A 15,371-nucleotide genomic window follows, 5' to 3' on the forward strand; every position below is an offset into this window, starting at 1 on the left:
ATTATCGTCAGTTTAGATTTTTCCAGATTTATATCACATATCATACTTTATTGCGCTTTTCATAACATGTATCAGGTTGAATAGGTCAGCATCGTCGAGATGCAAACATGTATCATCAGCGAAAAGTATTGTTTTTGCATATAGCATATTTATATAAGAGGAGAATTAGACTTTGATCATTGTTACAGAGTAAAAATAATATTGGGCCTCGCGTATAACTACTTGGACATTGCCATGATTTAATAGCTCTTTACTCAGTAATAAAAATCTAATTCCTTAGTCTGGTCTTAGTCACCCGATGAGTGCGTGGAGACCACGAAGAAGGCGTAAGAATATCGCATTACAGCCACTCCCTGACTGCATTTACAGATCTGTTCTTTGTTACCCGTCGCATGCTACCCGTCGCATCTATTCTGCTTCATGGTTTGCAAAGATTAAGCTTGATTTGATGAATTTTGACGACACACACCCAGGATATACTTGAGCAAGATGCTTTCATAACACAGAAACTTAACTCTAGATTAGTTAGTAAATACTGAAGCTTCTAGTTTTCTAATCATTTTCCTGTATACATGCTTGGGGTTTAACGTCGTACTCAACAATTTTTCAGTCATATGACGACGAAGGACGTGTAATGTTCCTCCTTGTTACAGGACGAATTTCCACCGCTCTTTTATTTAGTGCTGCTTCACTGAGACGATTACCGAAGGCAAGTAAGTGGCCCCGCCCGAGCCATTATACTGATACAGGTCAACCAGTCGTTGAACTATCCCCTTCCTCTTTTAAAGTCTTAGGTGTGACTCGATCAAGGATTGACCCTAGATCTACCGGTCCCGAAGAGGACGCTCTACCAACTGTGCTATCCGGTCCGGTGTCATGTATAGGAATCATATTAACGCTTCTGACTATTCAGGTACACGCATTCTTAGAGGAATGCGTGTACCTGAAGCCATCACTGAAGGATTCAGAGTGAGGAAGGGAAGGAAATGACGACAGAGAATATCTTAAACAGGTTCAGACCAAATATCAGGTTGGCAATGCCGTGAATTCTCTCATCTCTTATCTTCCAAAGCCGAGCTACCCCACCCAGTTCCTCGCGAGGGAATGAGGGGCCTCAGTGGCCGAGGAACTTGGCGTGTCAGCACGACGTAATGGCCCAGGAACTTCTCACCAGTGCGGTCGCTGTGAAATAAAGACCAGCCCATGCTATATTCCTCTGCGGCCGAACGTGGGAAGGTCTACCAGCAACCTGCGGATGGTAGTGGGTTTCCTCCGAACTACTTCCAGAGGTTACCCACAAAGCGCCCTCTACAAAGGTGTAACCCCTGAGCTTACAGTTACTTCTTACAAATGCTGTAAGTTCAGACATGTACATGCAATGCAGGACCCTTCGGTATAATGCTGTCCGGGTAAGGACACTTTACAATGTCAAAATTAAATGTATCTATCCTTCATCTCGTACAGTCTGCGTGATCCAGGTCCAGGTAAGATGTCTGGTTTTATTTAAATCCAGGGAATGTTGGTCAATATCTTTCAATGCCTTTGTTACATATGTCAGTTGTTTAAAGCTGGTAGATCGTAAATATATCGTTTAGTGAGTGCCTCCTGGAGGACAGGCTGTGGATCATATAGACGATTTGTTATTAGGCGATAAAGCTTTTTTGGAAGACTGTCGAAATTGACAAGAAGTCTTTCTGTTTACATGCGGAAATTTATTAGAAAGATTTCTCCGTTTGGGGTTCAGCTAATACACTTATACAGTTTCTTACATCGGTATTGGAGACAAGCATTCCATGGAGAAATTGCTCCGGACAGAGTAAGTCATATTTCATCCGCTTACCCATCGACAATTATTCAACTCCAAGAGTCAAAACGATTAAAGAGGATGATTACTACGTTTATCGTCGAAACAGACATTGGTTTATCAGCACAACCAGCTAGGAACAAACCAATGCATTAGCGCTTTGATTCCAACTGTTCACTTACCCAAGGTAGCGATGTTATTCAGTGCGAGGAACATCGGTCGGTATAGCCCGTGGTCAGAACTCGACTGCCAGACATTCTAGATATTCTATCCCGGCCATTAATTACTACTAATAATCATTACGTGAAAGTTCGTGGCGAAGTTATTTGCAAGTCTCCAAATCTAATCCCGCTTAACCCTGAGTTATGGATTCACAAACACGGGGCGGTTTTAACATCACCGCAAGCTTGTATATTAACAACTGCTATAGAAGTATAACTGAGATACTTTTACACTTTTTCTTGTTTTATGGCAAGATATTTTAGACTCGGTAATTATTTGTACCTTTTGTGTTTTGGAGTATGTTATGAATTTCGTGCATTGAACACGGCTACTTCTGCTTCCAGGTAATTATCTTCCGTTTAACATTATAAATCTTTAAGAGACTTCCACGCTACTTTTTTAAATGGAACTTGCTTTGGGAATTTAACTTAGGATATTCCCCAGTTGACAGCTTCAGTGGTGATTTGGATGTTCACTGAAGTGTAGACGTCAATACTGTAGTAAAAAATACCATGTGACCGTCTTCTGATGAATGAGGTTTTAATGGTGAGGGAGTGAGTTCTTGGGGTTAACGTCGTACTTATTAATTTTTCCTTTAAGTGTATGTAATGTGCCTCCTTGTTGCAGGACGGATTTCCACCGTCCTTTTATCTAGTGCTGCTTCACTGAGACAACTTACCGAAGACAAGTAAAAGGGCCCGCCCGAGCCATTATACTGACATCAGGTCAACTAGTCGTTGCACTTAATCCCCTTTATGCCTTGAAGTTTTAGGTATGACCCGACCCAGAATTGACCCTGGATCTAGGCATGCGGACGCTCAAATAACTAAGCTATCGGGGTTGTAATAGGTTGTAATAGGATGTAGTGGAACGTAACGTACGATGTATTTACTTAGCATAAATATTAGGGGCAGATTTCTTGAACAATGCCACGCTCAACAGAATCGCATAAAGTGATGCCAGACAAAAATTAACACTCTATCTTACATTTTTTTCTGATAACGTTGGGTGAGAATAATTATTTGGTTTTATTTAAAGACGTGTTTTACCCTTTCTAAGGAAATACACTCATTCTTAGCGTCTTACGATTTAAAAAAAAAAACAACACATCAACCAATACAACAGTTAGACCTACATGCCTTTATTTCGTCTTACACAATGCATGAATAATGCAAGTTTTCCGTTTTTCACAGCCGGGCTCTGGTTTGCAGGTATTATTAGCACTATCTTTAATTGTGCCTATGTATTTCTCATGCATCCACCTGTAACAGAGCCACAAACAAACGAAACGTAGAATGAATGAATGAATGAATGAATGAATGAACGATTATGAATGAATGAATGATTATGGCTTAACGCCACATCGGCAATATTTCAGCCATACCGTGGCGATGAACGATTATGGCTTAACGCCACTTCTGCATTATCTCTGCCATATCGTGGCGGAGGAAACGTAGAAATAAAGGAAGATTTTATGGAAATTCTGTCCTAGGGTCATTTCCGCTCAATTTGCAAAGGTTCATTCGAAAAAGAAAGTACATGAAGCAGAGAAAGTGAAAGTTCAACCTGCAGTATGTTTGACTGGAATCGATATTGTTTACATACGGTTAAGTAATCCAGCTGCCTGCATCAAGCTGATTTCCACTATTAAAAAAAACGAATTCGAAATTTTAAAACTCATTTGAGGCAGCATGATAATAAAAGAAATGTGTTTTGTAGTCTGTTTGCTTGATCCAGTCGCATCATCAGAGGCAATGGGTTCTTGGTGTCAAAACAAGGCATATGGGGTTTAACATTATCAATTAGAAAACGTGTTCTAACTTCTTTTTCTTTGCAAGAGTATGGGCTTCCAACATATCGATGTATATAGTTTGTAATGTTAGGTGCCACTTAATTTTGGCAATTTTGGTAGCGAGCATGACTAATTATACAGATACCGATATCTGAATATAGGCGACTGAATAAATGAAACAGCCTATAATATGCATGGATTTTCCTGCAGTAAAATGTCAATTTATTTATTTGTTTATTTATTTATTGACAACACAGAGTTTTCACTGTTTCTCGATCAGCTACATCAAAAGATGTTATGGGATATGTAACTTGCAATTTGAAAGAATTACATCCACAATCAGAATAAACCCTTTATGCTGTGATAAACCGACATGAGGTCAAATTTCATACGTTACATGGGGTCATTTGCAAGCTCTTGCACAGTCGTTGTACCTCTGGTTTCACCCTCATTGCTGTAGACTATGATATGTATACTACGGCTGTCAGAAGAAATCACCGACGTTGGCTGGATGCCAGACGACACTGCTGACTTAAAACAGCAGCCGATTCTGCAAGGGCTGGTTTCGAACACGCATGTAACACTGAGAACCGTTATAGTGACTCACCAGTTACGAAGCCAGCACCTGGTCACCTGGGTACCTGGAGGGCACTTAGCCAGGGGGTTTCCGTTAAAGCCATTAACCGGTGACCTGATAACTTGATAGCGTCCACTTTCCTCACATGTCGCCCTGGCCTGAACGGGTGACAGAATTGAAAAAAAAAAACCGATTCAACGACTAGGATATTTGGCGAACTCACAAAAAAGGCAGTCAATCGAAAAGAAAATAAGTGTCCTTGGTAAAATTTTGAACTGGTGTTTCATGAGTAAACTTAACATCACACATGTGTACATCTGATATCAACGAATCTTAGCTAAAGGAAAGAAAATGTAGTCCGCGAAATATTCTTAAAGTTTATCACTGTAGACTAGCTCAGTAACAGGATTTCAGATGTGTTCACCAAGTTTTTAGGTGTCAAGGCAACGCAAGGCCAGGCTGCGCGGCAAGAACCATGTTACGTTGTAATGATATTTTCAATGCTTTCTTGAGAGAAATGATATGTCGGTATTGGCCTGTTGAAGATACAAAACGGCTTTGTTAGTCATGCCCTGGAATATTTCCACGGCTTTCTCCATCATTGTTGACAGTATTAACTCTGTCAGTTAACTATTAAAGTATAGGATGTGATAAAATGCGTTCGTTGAAACTGTTGGTTCTTTCGCATTATTATAATCAGCCCAGGCATTTAAAAATGTTTAGGCTGTGACAGATACAGCCGAAAAGTATACACCATTTGTTCAGCGTAAAATCCACAAAATACTGACAACGTCTCCGAATTAAGCAATTATTGCTTAAACATAATAATACTTTTCTGGTCAAACATTTTTTTTCTTCTGAAAAGAAACAAGGTCACAAACTGCCGTTATAAATGGCACATGCACGTAACGCGCAGAGTTTGGCTCTGTGTTAACCTAATTCTACTTTCGATATTGGGTTCTTGGGGCTGTCTGAGTAGCTACGTTTTAAGCATCTACAGAAGCTATTGTTCACTGCCAGCGTGTGAGCACTTGCCAACTATTACACAATCTTCGATATCCTGGGTTTAGCATCCATGCCGTAGTTTTTTGTTCATATTTACCCATATTCCAGAACGGTAATATCCATCACCACTTTTTGCAGCAAGGCATTTCCGTCCTTGAACTTCAACACCGTCACACGCTTTTGATTCGTTGCTACATTTACATTCCACAACGGATCCCGGTGAGCAGTCAGCGCGGGATACAGCGTCATCTTTGTTCACACGACCTCCACGAACATACCAGCCTACAAAGAAATACATAACAGAAAATAGCATCCCAGAGTTTTCCTCACATGTTCACAACCGCCGACATATAGGTGAAAAATTGTTGAGTATTGCGTTATACGACTATAGATCAATCAACCAATCTTTATGGCGCAACTCCGCCTATCCGTATGGACGTATGTTTATATTTATATATATTTATGAATCAACATTCTATGTTACCGGTAACAGACGAAACCTAGCATTCCGTGACTAGGACGTCATTCCGAGTCCACACCGTTTCCAAGTGCAGCTTAGCGCCCTTGTTTAAATGGTTGGACACAGGTGGCCGCCCGAATAACCACTCTTATCTCTATCTGGTGAAATTCTCGTCCTAACATCTCTCCTTCCAACCGTCACACAAAATTTTGTTATGATAATCCAATAAAGTATTGTTTTAAGAGTAAAATGCCTTCAGACCCCATGTGATACTGCCTTTTTTTTTGAGACGACCACCATGTATTTAAAATGGTTGACTACATTATTGGAAACGTGCCCAAAAGCTGACTTTTCTAACAGTGCTAAATTTTCGCAAGGTACCATAATTGAGCACTATCTTAAATAACGTAAACTACGAATTATGGATTCCAGGTATTTCGACCTCTGTTGAGGATTAAGTGTTCACGTGACCCGGTCAAACGACGTGGCAAATGGCGGCTATGTGAGATCACTGGCGGCAGCATGAACTGGAGGCATTTGACACGCGAAAAGATACTTTCTTGGGTTATCATTACAAAGTTTTGTGTGGGGATGGGAAGGGGAGATGTTAGGGCGTGGATTAGACGATTTAGAGGTAAGAGGAGTGGTTATTCGGGCCACCCCCTGTGTCCCATCATTTTAGCAATGACGCTTGTCTCCAACTGGAGGTTGAGCAGCCATGAATATGGTGTATCAGCATGTTCCTTATCAACCAGTTAGTGCACTCGGACTACGCCATAATGAGAATTTTGGAATGGCGCCCGGCTGTCTTCAGTGCCTTTTGCTTTTGTTGGAGGGGGCCTCTGTGGCCGAAGGGGTAGCCCACCAGAGTAGCGCAATGACCAGTAGCCTTTCACCAAAGCGGTCGGTGAGATTTCAACTCCATAGTTACTGTACGATGACTGTTGTAAGGGATCAGAAAACCCCAAAATCCACGTAGCTCTTTAGAGTTTTGTAACTAAGTATACTACAGCAGTTTAGTTGGGACCGTTTAGCATGAGCTGGCTTTCTCTCCGGCCGTACGGAAGGTCTGACAGCAACCTGCGGATGGCCGTGTCCGTCGGGCTCTGCCCGGTTTCCTCCTACCATAATGATGGGCACCGTCGTACAAGTGAAATATGCTTAAGGACGGCGTAAAAAAAGAATGAAATAAATAAATAATTTTTATTGGAGTGGCGGTGGTGACGAGAGAGTCCGCAAGCGGTCCCAAATAAACTGCGGTAGTATACTTAGTTACAAAGCTCTAAAGAGCTACGTGGATTTTGGGGTTTTCTGATCCCAGTACAGTCGTACAGTAACTATTGTAAATATTGTCTATAGCACAGTCAGTAACACCAGAGGTACTGTGCAGCCTATATGTAGCTCTGAGATTGGTAGGACATGTTTCCAGCGTAACTTCTACATTAACTGCTCTGAACCGTTACATTCACTAACCTGGAACTCGGTCCAGTCACCTACGCTGTCATTAAATTCCCAAAGTTGTTCGCCACAAAAAGAGGTGTCCAGGGATATTAAAGTAATTCTAAATTTATACCATCTTCTTGTTCAGAAAAATAACAATAACATCGCAAATAACAAAAATGTAACCGTCGCCTCCACTTGGACAGTATAAGATCTTTGTCAACCGGCATTTTCGAATCACATGACTCCGTTAGTATGGTGGAATCAGTTGCTTTTCCCAAAAATAAGGTCAACTTTTTTTTATAATAGTGGATTATAGCTCCTTTCTGTTCATAAATAACACAGAAGTTAACGTCGACCCTCTTAAACACGATATCAATCGCCCATTAGATGGTGTATTTATTATAGCATTTATTTTTCACTAATGACTATGTGATATGAGGTAGGAATTATTACAGGATTACAGGAAACATGCTTTGTAGCGTACAGATTTAACATGTTGAGGACAGCACACACGGAAGGGCGAGGTTCTAGGTTAGTAAACGAAAGAGTACAGATCTGTATTTCTCAAAGCTAAGCTGGTAAGAATGATACAGAACTCTGATCTGTGTGCAGCCACGAGCTACATGTATAATGAAATAACAACGTCATTTTATGGTAACACGGCATTACCGTTTGATTAAGGACCTGTGCTATGATGATTTTGGAGTTGATACATGTATGGCAATGTGCGATCAGTGTGAACCATTTCACAAACTAACAGTTATTTGTTAAATACCCTTTGGTACATTGACAACAGCAACACTGGAAGTTTAGCTCTGAGCCACATCATTAATCAATCACCATGGTGTGAACTCCTGAGTAGATTTTCTATCCATTTATTCGTTATGTAATCGAACATGCTTGGAATACATTTAAAACAAAACAAACGCAACCCTATATATTAAAGTCAACATATTTGGACTTCTATATTTCGGCGATGCAATCCTCAGCAAAAACACAGTATATATGCACAGCAGAGTGAAAAAGAGAAAATGAAACATTACATTCACAGAAATTTATTTATTTATTTATTTGATTGGTGCTTTACGCCGTACTCAAGAATATTTCACTTATACGACGGCGGCCAGTATTATGGTGGGTGGAAACCGCGTACAGCCAGGGGGAAACCCATGACCATCCGCAGTTTGCTGCCAGGCCTTCCCACGTACGGCCGGAGAGGAAGCCAGCATGAGCTGGACTTGAACTCACAGCGACCGCATTGGTGAGAGACTCCTGGTTCATTACGCTGCGCTAGCGCGCTAAGCAACTGAGCCACACATTCACAGAAAAGCTAAGAAGATAGAAAGCTGAAACAAAATAGCAATGCACAAGGGTAAACTTTAAGAGTTACAGAAAGGATGCATTGGGACTCATTGCCGAGAGACAGCTGCATGGGTGGGTGATGATAAATGAGACATAATATGTATTAACGGGTGGCTATTTGAATACAATAAATCTTTGGAGGCTTTTCACCCATGGTTCAGTTACAGGGGTTAGACTAAAAATTTCATTTTTCTGTATATTGTTAACATGGCATCATCTCTACGCCGAAATATAGAATAACAAATATGTTGTCTTCAACAATTTCATTTCTGTCTTTTACAAAAATCTAATATGTGGTCAGTTGTTTTGGGGGCGAATATTTCCTTTGCAAATAAAACAGATGGCTTACGTGTCTGTTGTGCGCGTTTTATCTCCTCTAGACGTGTTTTGTAAATTTGAACTTCATCTTGGGTGGATTCGACAGTCTCGGTCCACTGAGTGAGTTCCTGAACACGATCTTGGATCGATTCTACAGTCTGGTCCAGTTGAGTCATCGTCTGGAGACGATTTTGGATGAAATCCACATCCTTGGCCAGTTGTGTTACTGTTCCCAAGCGATTTTTTATCTTCTCCACAGCCTTGTCCACTCGTGAAAACCTCCACTTCTCCATAAGAAGTCCAGCTTCTAAATTTTCCAGCTGAGTTTTGCAGAATGAACAGGTACCTTGGGACACTTTCTGATGTCTCGTCTTCGTCATTTTCAAACGCCTTACTTCAGCTTCTAGAGACTTAACCGTGGCTTGGCTTTTGTTGAACTTCTGTTCCATTTGAGAAAATTGCATTCTCATGGTAACAAGATCCCGATGCAGCTGGAGTAAGAAGTAATCGTTGGCGTTCTCTGGCAATTCAGCTAATACCAGAGTAACGGTAGCAATCACTAAAGCGGCCAATAATCCCATCATTGAACAGCGTATGTTCAAGGCTGTAAGACAGACAACGCTCAGGCCTCAGAGAGTATAACTGTGTCTCTAAATAAGACTTAGTCTTTGATATATAACCTTAGTTATTTTGTAGCACATTACATGCTTGTGACTTGATATGAGGAACACATCACATCCTTGTAATTTGATATGGGGATCCTGTCGGCGCATAATTAGTTCGTCCTACATCTGCTAGTAGAGCATGTAGAGTCATGTTGCATGCTATAAACCTTAAGTATACGTATCCATCAACAGACAGCTCTGGATGATTACTAGGGTTAATCTTTGTCATGTCTTGCTACATGATATGCCATGAAACCCTTCCCCGGTTTCCTCCCACCATAATGCTGGTCGCCGTTGTATAAGTGAAATATTCTTGAATACGGCGTAAAACACCGATCAAATACACAAATAAATCAAATGAAACCCTTAGCTGCATATCCGAGTGCACTTGGGACTTGCTGCTGTTGTGTTGTAAGATTTCTCCCCGCCGTTCTCTGAGGTGGGTGGCGATCTGACTTGACGTGAAGTACGCTGGCATGCCTGTCACTGTTACACAAGGAGCAGGAGATGTCCTCATTACAGTTAATGGACACATGATCTGCTGACTTTCAGCATCAGAACCATATGCGGTTTTCTTGTAGAAACTCTTGGCGATTTTCTAAAAGTCTCGATCGAAAGGTTCGACAATAGTTGAGACCGACTAGTCTTGTGTACCGCACGTACAGGAGTTGCCTTAGCGACGCTTAACGCTGACTAGTCAATGTTGGTCTTCTTGGAATGGAATTCCCTCCTGATGAAGACTTGCCTTGGTTGCGATCGTTCTTGTTTCGCCAATGCGATATTTTCCTATGCAAAAGTGGGTTCGTTTCGCACATTACTCAGCTCTTCCATGAATTCACAAAGAATGTGAAACAGCTCTGCCGAAGAATTAAAGTAGCTTCAAAGAGCTCTGTATTTGGGATCTTCCTTGACTGACCGTATTTCCCAAGGATGTCCGACAAATCATACAGCTTTTATTTTCTTTATTATTCAGTCGAGGGAAGTTGTCGAGCTTGGATTTCAAACCTGCCGCGGCCAATTCCACGCCACCAAAACGTTCTTCCAATCGATCCCACATCTTCCAATAGGTGTGTGAACGCTAACAGCCCCACCAACGGATTTCAGCGTATCTGCGTGACTCGGGAGCACGCCATTTGACCAACAAATCGATCCCTTCACCCCTGTGAAGCAGTAACACCTGTGATGCACTGAAATCCGGACTTCCAAATGGAAATTGCAAATGTCTCGGGTTTGTCGTCAAAGTTCTAAGGAGATCTTTCTTCAACAGATATCATATGAATTCTGTGTTCACTGTTGAATGAGTCGGATAAAACTGTTGCTTCGATGTGAAGATATTTAACATTACCGAAGCGAATGGTGTAACATTTAGATCTGTTATTTCATAACACATGTTATTTCACTTCGCACTGGGTAGGGGTTGAGGTAAAGTTGGTGTGGATATTATTATCTATAGTCCCATGGGGAGAAGCTACAACACTGGAAACACATTGGTAACCTGGTTTGATGTTTTTGTTGTGAAGAGTATCTTGTTCTGCAGGCACAGACGCTTTATCCGATAGAGAAAGCCTGGTGTCTGGCTGTGTTGATGGGCGTGGCTCTGGCTTTGGAGTGATCTGTTCTTCGTCCAACATAATGTAATCTCTGTTAAGTGCAGGTGTGCTGTGCCCTGCAACATATCTATCTGTGCACATGGATTCACCTTCTAACGGTAAGTTTATATGTGGTAACACGTCAGTTTCCATGTCGCAAATACTGCTTAACTGCAAGGCCTGGAATTCGGCCTCCATTTTCGCCACTTACTTCTATGTGTGTAGGAGGTCTAATTCAGCATTAATTTCAGCCTGGACGAGTGCGGATTCAGCAGCACAAATAAGTCCCTTGTGTACGACCGGTGCTTCTTTCTTTCTAAGCTTTGCCTCTTCAATGGCTAACTGCAGACTGGCATTCGCAGCTTCCGCCTTTGCACGTTTACGGGCCAATATGGAGTTTATTTTGGACAGTTCCGATGTCCACCGTTATCGTGTCGTTGAGTATTATAAACAAACAATGAGCATTACACTTTAAAATGTCATGGGCATGTAGTGTTCATACGTTATTTGAGCAAGTTAGGTTTTTATGTAACCGGTGCTATGAGCATTATGGGATAGAATATACATGTGTGATGACTGTGTTGAAAGTACATGAGTCTATTGTTAGTGTAAGCCTACACTGATAGCGACAGTCAATAAAGTATCTTCCAGAAGTAGTGAGACCAATAAGCCTGCCGTGAGGAAGATACAACAGGGCAAATAAGTGGTAATACTTTAACTGCACATTGAGAGTTAGCTCCCTTTTATTGACTGACCGCATGTGACCTCTTGACACACTGTGTATTCCTTAAATTGTATAAAAACTAAGTCTAACCGTCTCAAAATATGACTTCCAAAACAGCAACAGTTTTACATTACGAATATTACGTTGAGTTTTGAGGTAAAATACAATCCTAAGCATGTCCATCTTCGTTTATTTGTAGATTTCCTTCTCGTGAATTTTCTGTTACGCCACATACACAGTTCTTAAATCCAGTGTAGAGATTGTTTTGAAGGGTCCTGTGCGCAAATGTCATTCACACCGTGGTGGACTCCACTCTTGCGAAATCAGAGTCTTCATCGAGGCCAGCGACAAAGCCTCATGGCGTATACACGGGGTTGACACAACTGTGGGCGGAAACTGATATTATATGAATATTTAACAGTTCAGTGAATGATTGACAGTACGGTGTCTCCTACGCAATCTCTTCTGTCCTTTTCCTGTTTCACCATAACCGTCTGTTCGAGTTTTTCTCTTCCGCTAGATTTCCATTTGGTTATATACTTCATCACTCCTGCTTAATTTGTCCTGTTCTGCTTCTGTTTCTATTGCTGTTTTCTCCTTTCTTCGGTTTCACTTTCCTTGAAAACTTGGTCACTTCGTTTTGATTTCATCTGTGTCAACTCAACTTTGTTGTAACCTTTTTCCGACGTTCTCTCTTCTTTGCCAGTTCTTTCTGTTAATAGTGCGGGTCAGATCTTCGTTTTGCTTTCCTTATTTCGTCTTTTTATTTCCCTTGATAACTTAAAGCACCTTGCTTCTTCGGCATAAGTATTTTATAACTTCCCAGCTTTTCTTTGGTTAGCTGAGCTTGTTTCTGAAGTTCATTAAACAGAAAGTTATCCATTGTGGAAATGTGATGACATTCTGGACGACTAGGAAATCCGCGAAGTACATCACCATAATGGTTTTGCCCAGTACCTTGGAGATAAATGCTCTATCCTTGTATACCCAAACATGGTTGTAACATTGTGCTTGAGTGACGAAACCACTCCTGTGGTGAACAACACATGTATAATAAACACACACACACACACACCCACACCCGCACACACACACACATGTAATCCTCAGAAAATATTCTTTGTGTGGATGCAGGAGTGGATGTCATTGGCTTCGTAATATGCTCCGTATCTTCCAGGAAAGACTAATTCAGTTCCTGAGAAACTTTTAACTGAACGAAAAAGGTTTCTTAACAGTTGAAGAATTCTGTTCATGAGCAAGGTTGAATAAGGAATTCGTAACCTTTACGGCTTTGTTTTCCAAATATAATTCTTTCATCTCCTGCTGATCTCTGAATTTTGTCGGCAGTACTTTGTTATGTAATATTCTAAGTCCACTTTTCATCTCCAGTTTCACATTAGTGAAGTCTTTGTCCATGCACAAAAACAGCTGCCTTCATGTGAGTTTCACATTGATTCGTCCCATCATCCAAGATGGTCTCTCTGTCTGCTGGTTATTCAGCCATCATTCCAACCTACGTCTATAAAAAGGAAATTTAAATTAAAAGTGGCTAAATTAAAAGTAATGATTATTTTTCATTAAATCATATAAGCAAGAAATGTAGTTCACTTACATGTAAGTTGGGCCAGCAAGACTTTTAGTTTAAATGTGGATAACGCCATTGATCACCTTTTGATTACTTTTTTTACGCAATATGCGTCCTTTTGCATTATAGTTTTTTCCGCAGTTAGAAATTCGTATTATTGACGATTGATTACAACAACAAAAGTCAAATTTCAGTGACGAATTGTCACAGAATATCTGGTAAAAAGATGTACTCAATGTTGCTTTAGAATTCATAGTTTATAAAACATGTATATATTGCTGAAGTTCCTATGGTCTTATCTCAGTTAGAAGTCATTTAGATAGTTATTTCCGACCGAAAGGATTCACGTAACTTCGTAGCGTAAGTCCGCCATCATGTTAAGCATTTTAGACTGGAGGCTGTGGAATGTAGGATTTTGATAATTACGAAAATGGCTCATGTACAATATTAATATCCTTAGAAAGAGCAGATCTTATATTATCTATGTTCTTCAAATTAATATTTAATATAACACTATCTGATAGAAATTACGGGGGGGTTGCATATAGAAAGTTACGCTATATCAGCCATAGTTGCTTTACCATCATGGTAAATTATTGGCGAGGCGTGGCAAGAGACGAACGCTGCTCAATGCAGGTCAGCCGATCAAAATTTTGGATTTTTGGTGATTAGCACCGCCTACTCTGCCCGCACGCTATAAAAGGGCGTTGGTCAAGGGGTCTAACAGATGGTCCTGGAGGTCTACGACAGACAAGGTCGAAGACAAAGGCAAGATCAAAGGCAAAGGCAAGATCAATACAAGCTACAGAGGATTAGTTAGGGGACACCACAGATGCAAGACAGTTCTACGGTCTCAAAACGCAGACTATACATCGATGAGTATCCCATCGTGGATCAGCATAGAGATTTGCCAGGGATCGCCGATCTTCCAAGAGGAGTCGATCTTGATTGACAGCGGGCGGAGCTAGTGTATTAAATCCCGCGGGAGATTATTTTGTTCCCTCGGGAATTATTTTGTTTGCTCGACCTTGCAGGAGATCATCAATCTTCAGTATATTACGCAGGAAGGATTTAGTGTTATACTGAAGGGACTGTGACTATATGAGTTAAATAGTTACTTCTCTTGTATGAAACCGTACCTGTAAGGATTACGGTCGGGCAGAAATTCTAGCACATATACCTGTCTTATATAGACTCTTCACCGTCTACAGCCATTCCAACAAGCCGGACAGAGTTATTCCCCCTGAAACTCTCTCTCACAAACGGTATTGCTGATTCTGATGGAGTATTTGATAATTTCACTGTATATATGTGAATAAATGGATTTCACTGTTTTGTGTTCGAACTGAAAAACAAATGTTCGGATCTTCTTTAACGCTGTTCTTGCTGATTAACTGAAATAAGTCGTAACAGAGTGTTTTCCTCGAAGAGTTACACTGGAACAGTACAGACTTGTAATGTATTGGGTGTTATTAATGGAAAACAGCCTTCAATAAAATTAGTGGAATATTGAAAGGAAGTCCATATTTCTGTAGTGGTGTTCCCAAATACCCGAAGTCAATATCGGTCCCATGCGGTTCCCAAATATGAGATTTTTACCGGGGAGTTGATAGAGGTTAGCTGGTGATAAACAGAGAGCAGGGCAAAGCCCATATTCTTCATCTCTAAAGGTCATGAGGCTGGGTTTTTAAAAATTCGATAAGCTTGGTGGCAGCGGTGAGATTCTCTTTAAAAATGACTCCAATATTACGTTTTTTTTGTTTTACAAAAACGACTTAAGTGCTCTACTGTCATTATGGATCATTTGGAGGAAGGACCGGACAAT

General features: G+C 40.8%; 1 protein-coding gene across 1 annotated transcript; it reads right to left on the reverse strand.

Annotated features, from left to right (window-relative positions):
* Positions 1-3,148: 3,148 nt before the first annotated feature.
* LOC135479658 (uncharacterized) lies at positions 3,149-9,648 on the reverse strand. The gene is made up of 4 exons (XM_064759554.1): positions 9,015-9,648; positions 5,498-5,682; positions 4,426-4,553; positions 3,149-3,288 (listed from the first exon to the last, which is right to left on the reverse strand). Exons 1-4 carry the CDS (start codon positions 9,565-9,567, stop codon positions 3,168-3,170), a joined length of 987 nt encoding a protein of 328 aa, XP_064615624.1. The 5' UTR covers positions 9,568-9,648; the 3' UTR covers positions 3,149-3,167.
* Positions 9,649-15,371: the final 5,723 nt, after the last annotated feature.

This window comes from Liolophura sinensis, chromosome 12, assembly GCF_032854445.1.
Source record: "Liolophura sinensis isolate JHLJ2023 chromosome 12, CUHK_Ljap_v2, whole genome shotgun sequence".
NCBI classification, from domain to species: Eukaryota; Metazoa; Mollusca; class Polyplacophora; order Chitonida; family Chitonidae; genus Liolophura; species Liolophura sinensis.

Excerpts from the sequence above, each read along its gene's own strand:
- LOC135479658 (XM_064759554.1), bottom strand. The coding sequence starts at position 9,567 with ATGATGGGATTATTGGCCGCTTTAGTGATTGCTACCGTTACTCTGGTA. Across the intron at positions 5,683-9,014 it reads AAAACGCGCACAACAGACAC|GCTGGTATGTTCGTGGAGGT; the intron begins GTAAGCCATCTG and ends ATTTCTTTGTAG. Across the intron at positions 3,289-4,425 it reads AGGTGCTGGCTTCGTAACTG|GTGGATGCATGAGAAATACA; the intron begins GTGAGTCACTAT and ends GCTCTGTTACAG.